We start from the raw sequence: 18,073 nt of genomic DNA, 5'->3' as shown, positions 1-18,073 counted from the left end.
TACAAGACCAGAAAACCTAGAAACCCAGCAGCAATAGAAATTCACAAAGACAAATGGTCACTTCAACAAATGTTACTTTTAATTTTCTTTAAAAACAGGATCAAACTTTAACTTATTACTATCAATTTAACTTAACCCCCCCACCACCTTCTAATTGTAAGCACACATGTATGTAATGTGCATATGTTCAGGAAAGTTCTTTGCTTTAATAGTCCAATTTTTCACTTCTCCAAGTTCACAGGTATTAGGCTAATCTTATACTGTGCACAGAATTTAATATTTATGAATTTTCACCAAGCTTTGATGCTTAAAAGTTACCACCTCGTTCAGCACCCACCCGCCGAAGACAAATACGAGACCATCAAGCGAGTGCTTACCGGATCCCTCGGACTATCCAGGCACTAGCGTGCCGCTTGGATGCTACACCTCAACGCACTGGGGGACAGGTCCCCGATAGAGGTGATGGACGATATGCTCACGCTCATGGGTGACCGAATGCCCAGGGAAATCTGGCCGCTGCTGGTCCAGGAGAGCTTCACCTGGAGGGCTCAGCATTCCAACAGGTCACGAGGCAAGGGCACGACCACACCAAACCCGACCTTAGCGCTGCGGTAAAGCATCCGGCCCTTGCAGAGGCTCCCAAGAGCATAACCAAGGCCACAGCATCTGCTCCAGGCCTCTGCTTCTACCACCAGCGCTGGGGAGCCAAGGCTCGGAAACGACCAGGCCAGCTGCTGTTAATGACTGCGGAGGTTGGCCAAGGACACATCCTCCTCTACCTGCGGGACTCAGTCAGTGGCTGGCGGTTTCAATTGACACTGGAGCCCAGATCAGCGTCATCCCAGCCACGACAGTCAAGTCCAGGAACCGACCTTGTGGACCTCCCCTCATTGCAGCCAACGCAACAGCAATCCGGACGTATGGAGACAAGACAGTCCACTTCCAGATCGTCCAATGAAATTTCGCGTGGAGGTTCACCGTCTCATCCCTCCCGACTGCCATCCTGGATGGAGACTTCCTCCTCGCACACTGGCTTCTGGTGGACATTCGAAATAGGCGCCTGGGGGACACCCGTAACTTCCAGGCCTTTCGCCTTGACGCCTCCCGCTCGGAGCAACTGCAGATGGCCACGATCAGCACACCCAGAGACGAGTTCCAGCGAATCCTGGACGAGTTCCCGACACGCCTCGAGCCACAGTTCTCCGCTGCCTCGCCGCACCATGGGGTGTTCCACCACATCCCCAGGACCCACCGGTTCATGCCAAGGCACACCGGCTCCCGCATGCAAAACTCCAGGTGGCGAAGGAGGAGTTTTCGCACCTGTTGGAACTGGGGATCATTCGGCGGTCCGACAGCCCGTGGGTCTTGCCACTCTACCTGGTCCCGAAAGCCGGCGGCGGCTGCTGTCCTGTGGAGAATATTGACGGCTCAATGAGCCAACAGTTCCGAACCGTTACCACATCCCTCACATCCAAGACTTTACGGCAAACCTGCACAGTGTGAGGGTTTTCTCCAAGGTTGACCTGGTGCGCGGATATCACCAGATCCCTGAGGACCCTGAGGACATACCCAAGACAGCCATCATTACCCCCTTTGGCTTATTCAAATTCCTGCACATGCCGTTCGGGCTCAAGAACGCCGCTCAGACCTTCCAGTGCCTCAAGGACTCTGTGGGCAGGGACCTTGATTTCGTCTTTGTTTATTTGGATGACATCCTCGTTGCCAGCAAGGACCAGACGCAACACAAGGCCCACCTACGCATCCTATTCTCCCAGCTGGCCGATTTCGGTCTTAACATCAACCCAGCAAAGTGCCAGTTCGGGAAAGAGTCCATGCAGTTCCTGAGCCACATCATCATGGCCGAAGGAGCCACGCCTGCCGCCGCGAAGGTTGCTGCTATCAGGGAGTTTCCACGGCCAGACAGCCTCAAGGGGCTGCAGGAGTTCGCAGGTATGGTCAACTTTTACAACCACTTCATCCTGGGAGTGGCGCGCATCATGCAGCCGCTATTCGCCCTCATCGCAGCCAAGCACAAAACGCTCGCTTGGAACCCAGAAGCCTGCACCGCATTCGAGGCCACAAAGGACGCCATCACGAAGGCCGCCCTGCTCACCCACCCACACACCGACCTGCATATGGAACTCTCTGTCGATGCCTTTGCTACAGCCGTCGATGCCGTCCTGGAGCAGCAGGTGAATAGACATTGGAAGCCGCTGGCAGTCTTCAGCCGCCTGCTCTGCCCGCCGGAATGCAAGTATGGAGCCTTCGACCGTACGTTACTGGGCATGTACCTGGCGGTGTGACATTTCTGCTATTTTTGGAGGGGAGGACCTTTACCATCTTCACCAACAACAAACCTCTCACCCAGGCACTTGCAATGGCAAAAGATTCCTGGTCAGCCCGCCAGCAGTGTTACACCTCTCCTTCGTGTCAGAGTTAACCACCAACATATGGCACAAGAAGGGGGAAGGACAATTTGGTTGCTGATGCACTCTCACGACTGGCCATCTGCGCACTGACACCTGGACTTGACTTTGACCAGCTCGCCCGGGACCAGAATTTTGATGAGGAGACAAGGGCCTTCAAGACCGCCATCACAGGCCTGGGGTTCCAAGACCTCCCAACTCCGAGCGGCAAAGGCACCATCCTGTGTGATATCTCTACGGGCACCCCACGACCAGTGGTTCCCCAGCAGTGGTGTAGGCAGGTCTTCCATCACATCCACGACCTTTTACATCAGTCAATCAGGTCCACGGTCCGGATGGTGGCAGAATGGTTCGTATGGCATGGGCTGCAGAAGCAGATCGCGGCTGGGCCTGAACATGCACCCATTGCCAGACATCCAAGATGCACAGACACACCAGGGTGCCCGTACAGGAGTTCGAGCACGTCCGGGAATGACGTGGACATTCACGTGGATATCGTCGGGCTCTTACCCGTTTCCTGGGGCAACCATTATCTGTTTACGATGGTGGACCGCACCACTCGCTGGCCTGATGTGATCCCGATGCCAGACGCCTCCACTGACTCCTGCTCCCAAGCACTGTTGTTTTGTTGGGTCGCCCGGTTCGGCATCCCGGGTCACCTCACCAGCGATCAGGGCACCCAGTTCACATCTGTGCTCTGGGCACAGCTTGACTACAGGTTGGAGATCCAGCTACACAACACCATGGCCTACCACCCACAGGCCAATGGTCTAGTCGAACGTCTGCACCGCCACATTAAGTCGGCACTCGTGGCCCGTCTCACCAGTCCTGACTGGGCGGACGAACTGCCTTGGGTGCTCCTGGGCATCCACTCCACTCCCAAGGAAGATCTGCAGGTGTCATCTGCTGAGCTGGTCTATGGTGCGCCGCTGGTGAGTTCATCAACGCACCTCACAATCCCCAGCGGTTGCCGCACGAACTACTTCCTCACCTCAGGGCACGATTGGACTCGTTCGAACCCCCACCGCCGCCCAGGCATGGCACCCACCCGTCTCACGTTCCCGGCGAACTGCTTTCCACGGAGTACATTTTCGTTCGGCGGGGCCCGACTGTGGCACATCTGCAGCGACCATACGAGGGGCCGTACAGGGTTGTACAGTGTTCCAGCTCCACGTTCACTCTGGACATTGGCGGCAGGCGGGAGCTGTTTACCGTGGACAGGCTGAAGCCAGCGCGCCTTGATCCCACTGAACCCGTGGTCATAGCCCAGCCTAAGATGCGAGGCTGCCCAGTGAAAAAAGACATTGGCGCCAGTTCTGGGGGGGACTGTGTGGCAGCTCACCACTTGGCAGGCGAACCAGCCCCGCTTCTGAGCCACGTGGCGGGGCAGCCACCAAAACGGCTCCGTCGGAGGTGTTCCCTTCCTCCCAGCACGGGGCTCAGAAGCCCGCGCTGGGGGACCACATGACGTCCAGGTGATGTCAGTGCCCTCCAGCACGTTTCTCAGCCAGGTCCAGGCTGGGAGTATAAGAATAGCCCAGCAGCCTGCAATAAACCAGTCTGCTCACTGAGCTTAACCCGTCTGGTTGTGTGTTCTCTCAGGAGCAGTGGAGCTGCCGCTACACTATAAACATTTGTCTCTCTTTCTAATATATATCTATAAATACATCTATAAACATTTGAAAATAGATAGATAGATATCTTTCCTGTTGTTAGGTAGCCAAAACTGCACACAATACTCCAAATTTGGCTTCACCAATGTCTTATACAACTTTACCATAACATCCCAATTCTTTGATTTATGAAGGTCAATTTGCCAAAAGCTCTCTTTATAACCCTACCTACCACTATTGAGGATCCTCTCATAATCTAAAACAAGAGTTAAACAAGAAAACATGCAGATGTTGGGGTCATATGTGATGCCTAAATGTGCTGGAGAAACTCACAAGGTCAAGCAGATCCATAGGAGCAACGGGTACTTCTCTTCTATGGCCCAATTCCTCAAAGCTCTCCCATTATCTGGAAGTCGCAATCAGAAGTATGATTCTCAAGAATAATACCATTTAGGCTAAAGCAACCCACTTCATTTGCGCCCCTTAACTGCCACAAGCATGCATTACCTGCTCCACTAGTGCATTATGGTTGCAGAGGAGACAATATACAAAATACATTCCAGCATCTCACTGGGGCTTCTTCAATAGAACCTTCCAGAGCCACAATTTTTAACAACACCATGTCACCAGCTTCAAGTGTTCCTTAAAAATCTTACACGATACAGACTTAGAAATATATATTTCTCTCCATGTTGCTGCATCTGTTTTATAGAATTCTCTTCCTAATAGCTCTGTGAAGTACTTTCATTAGATTGTCTGCAGTGATTCAAGGTTCGCATTGTGCCATTTTCTCTGGGGCAATTAAAGAAGGGCAAGGGATTTTGAAAGGATTCACAATAATTCTTTAAATGAAAAAAAAGCCCCTTCACCTTAGTCCTCGTCTTCTGATTCTAGCCTATCTCAGCTATTGGAAAAGAATGTGTTTAGAATTTACACTATTTCCTACATCCACAGATTGTTTTAGGATCTGCCAAATGTCTCCAGCATTTTCTGAAATATTATACTTGAGGTATTTGAAAAATTAAGATGATATCCTAATAAATCACTCATTACACTATTGGTGTATTCTGGACTAAGCCATGTTATTGATTGCATTTATGGTTTAATTAAAATTGGAACAATAGACTTGCTAAGTTGTATGGGCAATGATCAGAACTTCATCTGACCCACCTTCCACTGATATGATTCTCTCCCATTCCTCAAGATTCCCCTTTCATAGTTACTGCCTCCAACCTGAATGATGATCTAACAAGGTCAACATAGAGCATAACCAGTAGAATTTAAGAGAATGCCATCACTGAACACTTGTATTCGATTTGAAGAAGAATGATTTGGCAAAATTTTGGATGAAGCATTCTGAGGGAGGAAGGCTCCCTCCAAAATCCTGCCAAGCAATTTTTCTTCAAAATCAATTGTCAGATGCTCATAGATGGCAGTCGATTCAATTTTACAACAGGTTTGATCCATCCTTGTTTGATGGTTTTTGTTAATTAGGAACATGAAAACATGTCAGTGGTAAAGCTGGAGTCTTGAAGTTGGCATATTCAGAATAGGATGCGTTACTTTAATCAGATTAACCTACAACCATATAATATAACCACATAACAATTACACCACGAAAACAGGCCATTTTGGCCCTTCTAGTCTACAATGAACTAAGTACGCTCCTCTACCTGCACCCTGCCCATAACCCTCCATTCCTCTCCCATCCATATACATATCCAATTTTTCCTTAAATGACAAAATTGACCCTGCCGCCACTACTTCTCCCAGAAGCTCATTCCACACAGCCACCACTCTTGAGTAAAGAAGTTCCCCCTCATATTACTTCTAAACTTTTGCCCCTTAACTCTTCACCCATGAATTCTTGTTTCAATCTCTCCTACTGTCAATGGAAAAAGCCTATCTACATCAACTCCATCTATCCCTCTCATAATCTTAAATACCTCTATCAAATCCCCTCTCAACCTTCTACGCTCCAAGGAATAAAGACCTAATTTGCTCAATCTTTCTTTGTAATCTAGATTCTGAAAGCCAGGTAACATTTTTTGTAAATCTTCTCTGCTCTCTCTCAACCTTGTTGATATACTTGCTATAATTTTGCAAAACAATCCCTGAACCTTGTGTCTTTTTTTTCTCTCTCCCCACATCATCCTTTAATCAGTAGAAGGTGAATTCAGAATTAGTATATACTGATTTAATTCTATTTTTATTTCTTAAACCATTTGAATTACTCGGGTACCAAAGTAAGAATACATCTGCCCATGCTGCAATATCTGATCTAGTGTGCCTTCTTGCATTACCTTTAACTGGGGGCCTGGATATCTGCATTTTGGCATGGCGAAACACGTTTGAGTGCTAAACATTTATATAAAACATTGAAATTAATTTGAAAAAAACATGGGATGGAGGTGAAAAGTCTGCAGTGATGGGAGTGCTAGTGCTTTCAGGTTCCTATGAGTCTATACATTGGAGAATCTCTACTGGAGCAAGCACATTGAGGCAAATGCAAGAAGGCACACCAATGCCCGTACACTCAGAGAAGTCTGAGGAGATTTGTAATGTTGACAGATACGCCAAAGAACTTCTAAGAGTGTACTATGCATCAGGATCTTGTATAGCAATTCAAACACTGAAAAACACTGAAGGCTAAAGGTAGGTAGCAAGCATAGCCTTGTCCATTACAGCCTCTGTAAAACACACACAGAAGTGCTGAAGAAACCCAGCAGGTCTTGCAGTGCCCATTAAGGTCACCGACATTTCAGTCCTGACCCTTCAAGGTACAAGCAAAAAACAGGAAGGCATCTGAATAAAGACTGGAGAGAGAAAGGGGGCGAAGTTCAGCCCAACAGCCAAAAGCTGTTAAGAAGAAAGGTGAGAATTAATTTTAGTTCTATGAAAGGAGTAAAATGGAGGGGGCGGGGGGGGGGGGAAGGGGAAGAGAGAGAGAAAAAAAAATGTGTGCTGGGGGAAAGGCAGCAGAGGGAAGAAGAAGGGGCGAGGGACTTTCTGCAAGGGGTGCCGGGCGACACTAATGGTGACTCTGCTTTATGGCAGGCAGAAGGTAGTTCCATGTAATATTACATGTTCTGTACTATTACATGACAATAAAGGAATTTTGACAAAATTGAAAATGATTAATGATTTTTTTGAAAATACAGGAGATTGCAGACACTGTACAAATCAGCAGGTTAAGTAGCATCAGTGGGAGAAAAAGAATGGTCAGGTTGAAAATCTTCATCAACCATTCTTTTTCTCCCACTGTTGTTGCTTAACATGCTGAGTTTCTCCAGGAGATTGGATTGAGAAGATTTTTGAAAATGTACTAGCTTTCTCCAAGAAAATCTAGATGGGTCGCACTACAGAGAAGATATGGAAAATCTCGTAATATGGTGTGAGAATAATAACCCAAGTCTCAGTGTCAACAAGACAAAGAAGATGATTGTGAGCTTCAGGAAGTCCAGGAACAACCACACTCCATTACACATCAACAACTCTGTAGTGGAAAGAGCAAAGAGCACCAAGCTCCTTGGAGTCCACTAAACAAGTGAGTGAACTATTGTGGATACACAACATCTCCTCACTTGTCAGGAAGGTGCAATAGCAAATGCACTTCCTGAGACTGAAGCAGACAAGACTACCAGCACCCATTGTTAACCTTCTGCAGGAACTCAATCAATAGCATCCTGGCTGTCTGCATCACTGTGGTTTCTGTAGAAAATTAGTTTGGAGGTTAATCCACAGAACTCTAAGAGCGGCAGAGAGGATCACTGGGGTGTCCCTCCGCACCATAGACATGATCTACTGGGATAGTTGTCTGAAGTGGGCTTGGGGGGGAAAAAAAAAATCAGAGGACCCCTGCCACTTGCAAACAGCAAATTTCAGCTGTTCCCTTTGGGAAAGTGATACAGAAGCATCAAAGCCAGCACCATCAGACTGAGAAACAGCTTCTTCCCGTGGGCTGTGAGAATGCTGAATGACCAAACAAATTGCGCACACTAACCATCTGACGTGTTAATAATTACAAAACAATATTTATTTGTATACATGTATATTTGTCCTGCATGAATATTGTTTGTCTGAATGTGTGTTATGTCTGGTTGTGTGTCTGTATGTTTTGCATTGAGGTCCGGAGAACGCTGTTTAGTCGGGTTGTGCTTGTACAATCTGACGATAATAAACTTCCTGGCATCAAAACCAGTGGTCACATGGTTATGGACAAATGAATATATGCTTTCTCCACAATTTCTGTACAACTTTGAATTATTTCAGTTCAGAGTTTATCCACTCTTACTGCTTACTTTATTACAACTGCCACTTTCAGTAGTAATTTGGATGCACTGCATTCTGGTTTAGAGCTCACCAAGAGTTGAAGGAGTTGCCTGTGTATAGTTACCTCTGCTGATAGATGCTTGCTCCATGAAAGGTAGCATGAATTATTAAAATTTTTATCACCATTGACCATAAACTCAGCCGGCTGGGCAAGCAGGCGAGCGGAGAGACGTCAGCACAACTCAGGCAGCCGGGTAAGCAGGCAAGCGGAGATGCCAACACAACTCAGGCGGGTGAGGGGGGTTCGCATTATACATGGGGTAAAATTTTTCCCCTTTTTCCCCTCAAAAATTGGGGGGGGGTCCCCATTATACACGGAACGCATTTTACACGAATATTTACAGTAATATATTCTCTGGAATGTTCAGCAGCAAAATATTGTGACAGATACCCTGGCAGGAATAAACCATCAACTTTGGATATGCAAACACTCAAGTCCTGTATATGTTGGTAAATGCAAAGAACTTGCTGCCACACTACTGTAAAACAAAATCCAGGTACAAAGAAATAGTTCCTCACACTTTATTGGCTCAGTAATTGTACATGTGAGAAAAGTACTATATATATATATATAGTTTGCAGCTTTATCTCTGATTATTCCATTATATTTATCAGAACTTGCACATTTCATTTTTAAAATTTTAAGACTCAGGTAGCTTTGCTATACATGTATAGCAAAATAAATCTGGATGGACATGCATCAAGAATTGCAAGTTGAAAAAATTGCCAGTAATTTTTTCCACATTAATTCTTGTAAGCTAGTTTTATTCCGTATCTCAAATTTTTGGGTGGTGATTTGTGAATTCTGTAAGGATGAATTTCCATTACCTGATTAGATAAATCTTAAATACTGCTTCTACATCACAAACTCCCAGAAGTATAAGAACCATAAAGGCAAAGCAAAAAGTCAAATCCTTGATCTTAGATTTTGCATATTATTTATAAGGAAATGGTACAGAAAGATGGACTTTAGACTGGAAAAGAACAAACAGGAGGGAATCTTAGAGATACTTCTATACTTAAAAAGACTTTAACCCAGAAAATTATTTTAAAATAAATTGATAAAGTAGAATAAGGGGGTTTGAGCAGTTTGTAGACCCTTTCATATAGTCAAAAAGCCCGAGTGTATTGGTGGAATTCTCCACCTTATGTAGGGAGACACCGCCATGAATGCTCCGTGGCCAGTTCCAAGGTGCCAACTGCAATCCCTCTCAAGGGAAGGATCAGCGGTGGAATATGAATGTAATGCCACTGCAAGCAGCTGGCTAGGATGGGCTGACAACATCGCGGTGACGCTGTCAGCCTGAGACACGGGGGCGGGATTTTTAAAACGTCAAGTTTGGCATGTATGAATGACATCGACTCGGCAGACGGCACTATGGCACCAGTCTCCCTGCCTCTAAGGAGCGCTACAAGGCACCGCTCAATGTGAAGGTGACACAAGAGCAGCCTTTTAGGGCTACTCTGTGAAAGGAAGTTTATATTTTTCCCTACACACTTATAGCTGGCCTCTAAATGGAGACTTGGCATGAAAGGGCCTAATGACTGATACATGGAAGATATTTTCAGTGTATGGTGTAATATTCTCTGGCATCTATTTCCAGACTTGGGGATGGAGGCAACATTCTCTGTTAATAAGTCACATCACCATACTTTATCCAATCTTGCAAAGTGGAAAACTACAAGTTCTGCACAAGTTCCATCAAGAGTTCTGCTACTGATTAAAATTTACACAATGCTCACATTTAGTGACCTGAGGTTAAACTTAGCCGAACATAAACGTATGATGAAACACTTTGCTTTTTTTTATACTTACCAATCATTCTTAGGTCAAAGATGCAGTTCAGAATCATGAAATTCGGTGTTTTGTAGCAGAATCATAGTGTTCCTTCATTTTGTTTGGAAAACAAGCATTATATAAAACCTCAGACTGTTAATTTTGTTTTGAGCATAATTAAAATCAATCATCCTTCCTTTAAAATTCTTAAAACTGGCAATGTGGGGGCTTTTCATACATTAATCTGGGTTGGATCTGGTCCAAATGGTGTTCATTGTGTTCAACTCATTGCAATTAGCAACCTATTCTTATGCATTGTTAAATATATTTGAAAAATTCCTTTCCAGATGGTGATGTAATCTTCAACTTGGAGCCAAAGGTGCAAAACCAAGCTTCAAACCATCAGAGTACAAGCCCTTTGCCTGGAATCATTGTAAACAACTTTATTCCTGGGAACATATTTCTTTCTTTTTAAACAAGGGTTTGTGTTTCTTGTGGCTGTTCTACAATGTAAAATTTCAAAAGTAATATGCTGAAGCTAAATCTTCACTGTCATATGCTGGATGAGGTGGCAGGAGTAATACTGGCAAGTTACTGGTCAGGAAACCCAAGGAAGCTTCATTTTGCTACATGCTGTACCATTTTGCTTTGGCAGATCACTACCTACAATAAAGTTTGATTGACAGGTCTGGCTTCCAAGCAGCACTTTGGACCAAGCCATATCTGAAGTTAATAACCTCCTGCTTCTTGTATAAATGAGGAAGAAGGCACAATTTCTTCCTTAAATTAGGGAATGGAGAGGTTTAGAACTGGTGGAATACTAATTGTTGGGGATGAACTTTAGTGGACTAGGACAATACCCTTCAGCAACCCAATTTTCTATAGGTCTAGAAAAGCCAATAAAATTTCTGGGCATCCACTTCTGAAATGTTAAAATGAGCCATTTATGCTGTTGGAATTCAACTGGGTAGAAATGATCTAGTCTCAATTAAAACATCTCAATCTGAAACTAATGTAAAACAAAAGATGATATTTTGAATACAAAAGGGAAAAAAAGCTGGGAGAAGGGGCTAAGTACAGAAAGTATGAGAGGTGGACTGTTAGATAAATGGAGAAACCACTACGAAAGTGGTGGTCGGCGGGTTGGGGGGGGGGAAAGAGAGGAAGGAAAGCTAAACAAGAAATATAAAATAAATATAGAGTTGGGTAAGGCAGCAACCTCCTTTGAAGAAGACCGCAGAGCCCACCTCACTGACAAAAGACAAAGGAGGAAAAACCCAACACCCAACCCCAACCAACCAATTTTCCCCTGCAGCCGCTGCAACTGTGTCTGCCTGTCCCGCATCGGACTTGTCAGCCACAAACGAGCCTGCAGCTGACGTGGACTTTTACCCCCTCCATAAATCTTCGTCCGCGAAGCCAAGCCAAAGAAGAAAAAAAAGAGTTGGGTAAGAAAAAGAGATGGAAACAGAGATGAGATTGGGGTGGGGGCAGGGGTGGGTCATACCATTAGATTTAAAGCTATCCAGAAGAAATATAACATTTTGTTCCTCACATTTATGTTTCATTTCACCCTGGAAAATCTCAAATAAGATTCAGGATTTAACCCAATAAATCTCATTCCAGGAATAAACACAAAAGTAGCTAAACATTGTTTCTGAATGTAAAACAAAATAGTGACTAAACTTTTAAAATTAAAGGATTAAAATAACCTTACCTGATTCCGGTCTCGAGCATTTGCATATCTGAACCTCTGTATATAGTAGAAGACCAACCAGGCAAGCGAAATGATCATCAACACAATAAATGATATCGACACAAATACAACTGAGGTACGGCTAACATATTTTTGTAAGTTACGTGTTCCAACTGTTATGTACATCATAACGGTGATGTTCCTTTCAAGTAGGCTCACAATCTCATGTCCTTTTAGGTTAGGGATCATAATGGCAACAACATCGCCTGTACCTGCAAAACACAAAATGAGAATCAGTGAAAATTAATGGAGAATAAAGTTTACAGAATTACTTTTCCTTTCTATAGTTCATACCACACATTTTGCAAAAACATATTTTATTTCTCAAGTTTTGTCACAATTAGCAATTGAGCAAATCCTCTGTACGGTGAACCACAATTTCCGAAGTTACTTATAGTAGCAAATGCAACAATTTGGCTTTCCTCATTCTGTTTTTTTGGACTTTCTAGTCAACCAAAACATTGCAGAAAAGCTTGTTTAAGAACTGATTTAGGGGGAAAAACAAACACAGAGATTAGCTGATCTAGGTTAAACATTACTTACAGAAAGGAGAGATGCCATTCTACAAACTGTATTTTCCCATTCTTGCTGTTTACAAGAGTATAATTGAATCTTTTCTCATTAGAAATTGAGTAATGTAGCAAAGGGCTAAAGTAAAATTAGAATCACGACTGGTGTATTTTTTTTTAAATCGCAACCCCATTCTCCTGCCTTTTCCCCTTAATCTTGAACACCCTTACTAATCAAGAACCGATCAACTTCCACTTTAAATATACCCAATCACGACATCCATCTGTGGCATCAAATTTCATATAGTCCTGGGGGGCCATAGTCAAAAAAGGTTAAGAATGGTTGTTCAGAACTCCAGCGTGTACAGGCCCAGAGCCATCAAATGCTACTCACATATTAACCTTCTCATTCTTGGGATCATACTTAAACATCCTCTGGACTAACTCCAATGCTAGCAACCCCTCTCAAAAATGATTAACACCTTATAAAGCTTCAGCATTACATCCTTGTTTTTTAAATATTCGAGTCCTCTCTAAATAAATGCTAATTTTTAATTTTCCTTCCTCACTACTGACCAAAGTTAATACTTAGGGATTCCTTTAATAGGGCTCCCATGTTTCTTTGGAGTGCTACTTTCTGGATTCTGTCTTCATTTAGAACATAGTCTACTTCTTTATTCCTTCTATCAAAGTGCATGACCATATACTCTCCTTAGCTGTATTCCATCTGCCACTTCTTTGCCTATTTCCCTAAAGTCCAAGTCCTTCTGCAGACTCCCTGGTTCTTCAACACTACGTTCCCCTCCACCTATCTTTGTATCATCTGCAACTTGGCCACAAAGCTCTCAATTCTATCATCTAAATCATTCTCTATCCTGGTACCTTTGCCACAAGATGGACCTCCATCTTGATTAGCAGCTTCTTGTGCAGGACCTTGTCAAAGGCCTTATGAAAATATAAGTAAAGAACTTCCACTGGGTTTCCTTTGTGACAAATTCATCTTCTGCCCATATTTAAGGACAGATAAACAAGCAATCCCAGAGTTCTATTCCTGGAAACATCTGCTTTTTAATAATAAATCATATTGTATTGCCCTAAACACACCTGTCATAATAATTTCAATTCTTTGAATGAAGAAGTACACAAATGCTGGAGAAACTCAGCAGGTCAAACTGTGCCTTTATGTAGCAACATAATGTATATCACCAACGTTTCGGGATAGAGCCCCTCATCAAGGTGTGGGGGAACATGAGAGATGTCTGAATAAAAGGGGGGGGGGTGTGGGAAACTGCAGAAAAGTGGAGGAGAGGGATCTAGGCAAGGTAGAGACAGTAAGGAAGGAACTGGAATGATTAGTTAAAGGGGGAGGGGGGAGAAAAAGCAAGCTGATTAGTGGAATGGGGCAGGTGCACCCTCTGTGGCCTTCTCTACATCGGAGAGACCAGACAGATTACAGGGAAGAGACCGGTCGCAGATTAGGATATCGCTTCGCCCAGCACCTCCTCTATGTTAGCAACAAAAGCGGCCTCCCCATAGCCAACCATTTCAATTCTGAGTGACACCCTCAAGCTCACATGTCCGTCTATGTCCTTTAACACTACCCAACAGCTCATTTTTCATTTGGGCACTCTCCATCCCCAGGGCATGAACATTGAGTTCATTGCATTCCACTAATCAGCTTGCTTTTTGCCACCCTTCAACTGGTCATTCCAGTTCCTACCTTCTTTCTCTCTCCACATAGCCTAGACTCCTCCTCCCTTTCCTGCAGTCCTTCCCCCCCCCCCCCAACCCTTCCACCTATCATATCCCACCCTCTCCACCCCTCATCCCCCTTCCCCCTTTTGTTCAGACATCTCTCATGTTCCCCCACACCTTGATGAAGGGCTCTAGCCCAAAACGTTGGTGATGTATCTTTACCTTTGCTACATAAAGGCACTGTTTGACCTGGTGAGTCTTTCCAACATTTATGTGTTTTTTCACTTAACCATGGTGTCAACAGAATCCTGCGTTTTACCTCAATTTTTTGAATAACCAACCTAACGTTGATCGTAAGGAGGTGGAGGTTAATGGCAGAGGAGAGATAATTGCATGACAATGCAAACATGTTCCCAAACACTTTCTGACCACAAACTGGAGTTTGAGTCAGGATTTACCATTATTAATGCTGCAAATTCTGTATTGATGCTGTTCATATAACCATATAACTGTTTACAGCACGGAAACAGGCCATGTCGGCCCTTCAAGTCCGTACTGGTTCACTTGAACAACTCCACTAGCTCCTCTGCAAACTCCTGAGGAAGTAGAGGCTTTCTTCATGATGCCATTGGTGTGTCATAAAGATAAAAAATGAAAAATGGGAAAAGCTATGCTCTGGAACTATGAGAAATACAATAAACCCAGTGCAGACATCTCTGGTTGGCACTGCCTCCAGAAGGTAGCCAAAATCAAAAAGAATTCCCACCACTCTGGTCACAACCTCTACTCACTGCTACCTTTGGGCAGATGGTACAGAAGCCTGAAGACCAACATCTCTAGGCTCAAGCACAGTTTCCTTCCAACAGCTATAAAACTCTTGAACCTCCCCTTGTAACACTAACCGGGGACTGCTCTGTCATCACAAATGAACTGTCTGCACTATTGTAACGTCTACTGTGGTAACAATGAATATTTGTGAAGTATAGTTGCACTACCCACAATAGAGTCTAGATCCATTATGCTGCCTCTATCCTCCTTCATCTGGTTTGACAATAGTGATACAAGGTATGTGGATAAGAAAGAAATTCACAAGAAAAATGTTGTCTTCTACCAAATTGTTCATCTGAAGGAAGTGCACAGAACAGATCATGTGTCTCTTTTAAAAGAGCAATCTCACCTTCATAGCATTACTTCATCCAGCTTCCACAATATAGCTTCCAACAATTTTAATTAAATATCAGGTGCCATATTTTGTTTCAAAGACCTGAATGGTTTGTTCAATTGATGTGAGAGAGCCTAGTTAATTCTGTTCAACCCTTGAATAAAATGCATGTTCCTGCCTAGTGTGAATTACACTTAGTATTGCATTTTAATAATATTCCAAGGTTATATTACCCAATTTCATATTTTTATGATGGGATTTAAGTGACCGCAAGGCTTCTCAAGTAAGGTTAACCATTTTGTTGTGTGAAAAAGATTTCATGGACATCAACAAACAAACTACTTAAAATTCATATGTGCTAAAAGATAAAAGGAGCAAGTGTTTGCCAACAGTGTGATTTTCTAACTAAGAAAGTCTGGGTCAGAATTCACATAAGCTAGAAGTGAAGAAATTGTTTGTGGGAAAGCACCTCTCCATAGTGCTTCTTGTATTTGACAGTGTGCAATGTAACACATCATAATCATTGCGCTTTGTTGATCCCAATATGCTTTTCCCTCCAAATACAGTCCAATGTTCATTTTATAACAATGGATCAAGGACTTATTAAACCAAAAGGCTGCATAAACAAGATTTAAATCCAACTAAGTGAATAAAGAATCTAACACAATAGAAATAATACCAAAATAGACTTAGGAGAACAACGTCTAACCATCAACTTCAAATGCCAATTAACTCAGAATCTGGTCCAAAACATTCAGTCACCTCAGAGGTCCCTTACCATTGTCAATGAAAGTACTGACAATGTGAAACAACATCTGGGTGGAGTGAAATTGAAGACCATGAGAATGGGGAGATGGTTGAACTGACTGACACAATTAAAATGCAAAACTTCATTAGCTCATCCAATAATCAAGGCCATATACTTTGAATTTTAACAGGCATAAATAAAAGAAACCTTCAAAATATTGTGACAAGTGAAATCAACAACTGATGCCAACACTTTAATGAAAATTCTTTCAGTCTAAAATTTCTTATTTCTGTGGTCTATATCACTACTGTTTAGACATTTTAAGTAGAATGCACAAAAAAATGTTCATGCAATCTAATAAAATGTCAACCTCAAGGATGACTAAATTTATACTAAAGTTTAATACTTATCAGAAGTAGCAATCCAAATAATGATATAATAATAAGTGTTCTTGGTAAATGTAATAATGAATGAAATAAAAACATAACTACTCTGCAAGGTGATATGGACACAGTACCAGGGAAATGCTTCAAGTAATATTATAAAATTAATTACTCATAGCACTCACTATGTTTGCATGGTGGAAAATCAATAATAAAATCATTCTACAATTTAAGGTGCTGTTTTTAAAATAAGTTAAATGCTTTCATTGCAAAGATATGGAAAATATAATTGCAGATGCTGGAAATCTGAATCGTACTCAATCGTACTGATGCCCAAGAGTGTGGTAACTTCTTAAATAACTACCAACAAGCGTCACTCATATCTACAGTGATGACGTGTTTTGAGAGGTTGATATTGAAGCACATCAGATCCTCCCTGACTGTCGATATTGATCTGATCCAATTTGCCTACAGAGGGAACACATCTTTTACAGATACCATTTCATTTCATTTCAAGCTGCCATGTAAAATGGGGTCAACTGAGCAATTTGCCCAGTTAGCACCCCATTCATGCAGCAGCTTTAAGGGTCCGACCAGTCAGCGGGGTGCAAATCCTACCTCAGAAGTAGTCAGAGAACCCAGTTAAACTTACCTAGGATGCGTCCACCAACAGCTTGAACAGCAAAATGGTGGACCCGGTTACTCCTGTAACGTCACAGAGAAACCCTTGGGTGAAGTGCCTGGGGGGGGGGGGAAGGAAGAGAGGGATCACGGGGGACCAATGATGGGGGATGCGGGAGAGACTTACCGATAGTTCCCCGGAGTTTGTGATGTGTCACTTACCACATCATCGTGGGGGTGGGATCCCCCTGCAGCTTAAAAGGTGCTGGAAGCACCTTTGCCCCAGTAAATGCACCTGGGTCCCAGGAGGGCTACCCAGGTGCTGCAGTTTAAAAGTGTCTTCTGACTCTACACAAAACCCTGGAACACCTGGATAACAAAGTCATAAATATCAGGATGCTCTTCATCAACTACAATTTAGCATTCAATGCCATCATCCTCTCAAAACTAGCAGCAAATTCCAAAGCCTAAGTCTCAATACCCTACTTAGCAACTGGATCCTGGATTTTCTCACCTCCAGATCCCAATCAGTGCAAAAATGTCTTCTCCACTGGACCATCACTACACTATTAGACCCCTTGTCTACTTGATTTACACCTACAATTGTGTGGCTGGACAACACCACCACCATTTACAAATTTGTTGATGACGCCACAGTAGTAGGCTGCATAGTATGTGGAGCCTGTTGTGACACACTTCTGTGGAAGTGAGTTTGTTGAGTGTATTTAAGGCAGAGATTGGCAGGCATTTGATTAGAAATGGCAGAGCAGACTCAATGGGCCTACCTCTGCTCCTATATCTTGTGAAAAGAGATAATGTCACCAAAACCAAGGAGGTGATTGTAGTCTTCAGGAAGGAAAATCGAGAGGTGTACGGTCCAGTGATCACTGGGGGATTAGAGGTGAAGAATGTGAGCAAATTTAAATTCTTGGAGTCACTATCTCAGAGGATGAAATCATGAGTTTGCAAAGGATCAGTATGATATTGGAAACCTTGGCAAACTTCTGCAGATGTGTAGTGAAAGTGTGCTGACTGGTTACATCACAGCCTG

General features: G+C 43.5%; 1 protein-coding gene across 6 annotated transcripts in view; it reads right to left on the bottom strand.

The window, feature by feature from the left end:
• Nucleotides 1–18,073, bottom strand: part of rnf150a (ring finger protein 150a) — a 167,551-nt gene that overhangs the window by 81,202 nt on the left and 68,276 nt on the right. For all 6 annotated transcript variants that reach the window (XR_011353783.1, XR_011353782.1, XM_069925302.1 and 3 more), the window contains exon 2: nt 11,866–12,116. Coding sequence is in view for 4 of the 6 variants with exons in the window: in XM_069925302.1 (XP_069781403.1) it covers nt 11,866–12,116 (251 nt within the window). In the remaining 2 variants the exon portion in view is untranslated. The remainder of the gene's footprint in view (nt 1–11,865; nt 12,117–18,073) is intronic.

The sequence above is a fragment of the Narcine bancroftii genome, chromosome 3 (genome assembly GCF_036971445.1).
Source record: "Narcine bancroftii isolate sNarBan1 chromosome 3, sNarBan1.hap1, whole genome shotgun sequence".
NCBI classification, from domain to species: Eukaryota; Metazoa; Chordata; class Chondrichthyes; order Torpediniformes; family Narcinidae; genus Narcine; species Narcine bancroftii.
The sequence above is the reverse complement of the archived record's forward strand: the minus strand, read 5'-3'. Positions and strand labels throughout refer to the sequence as shown.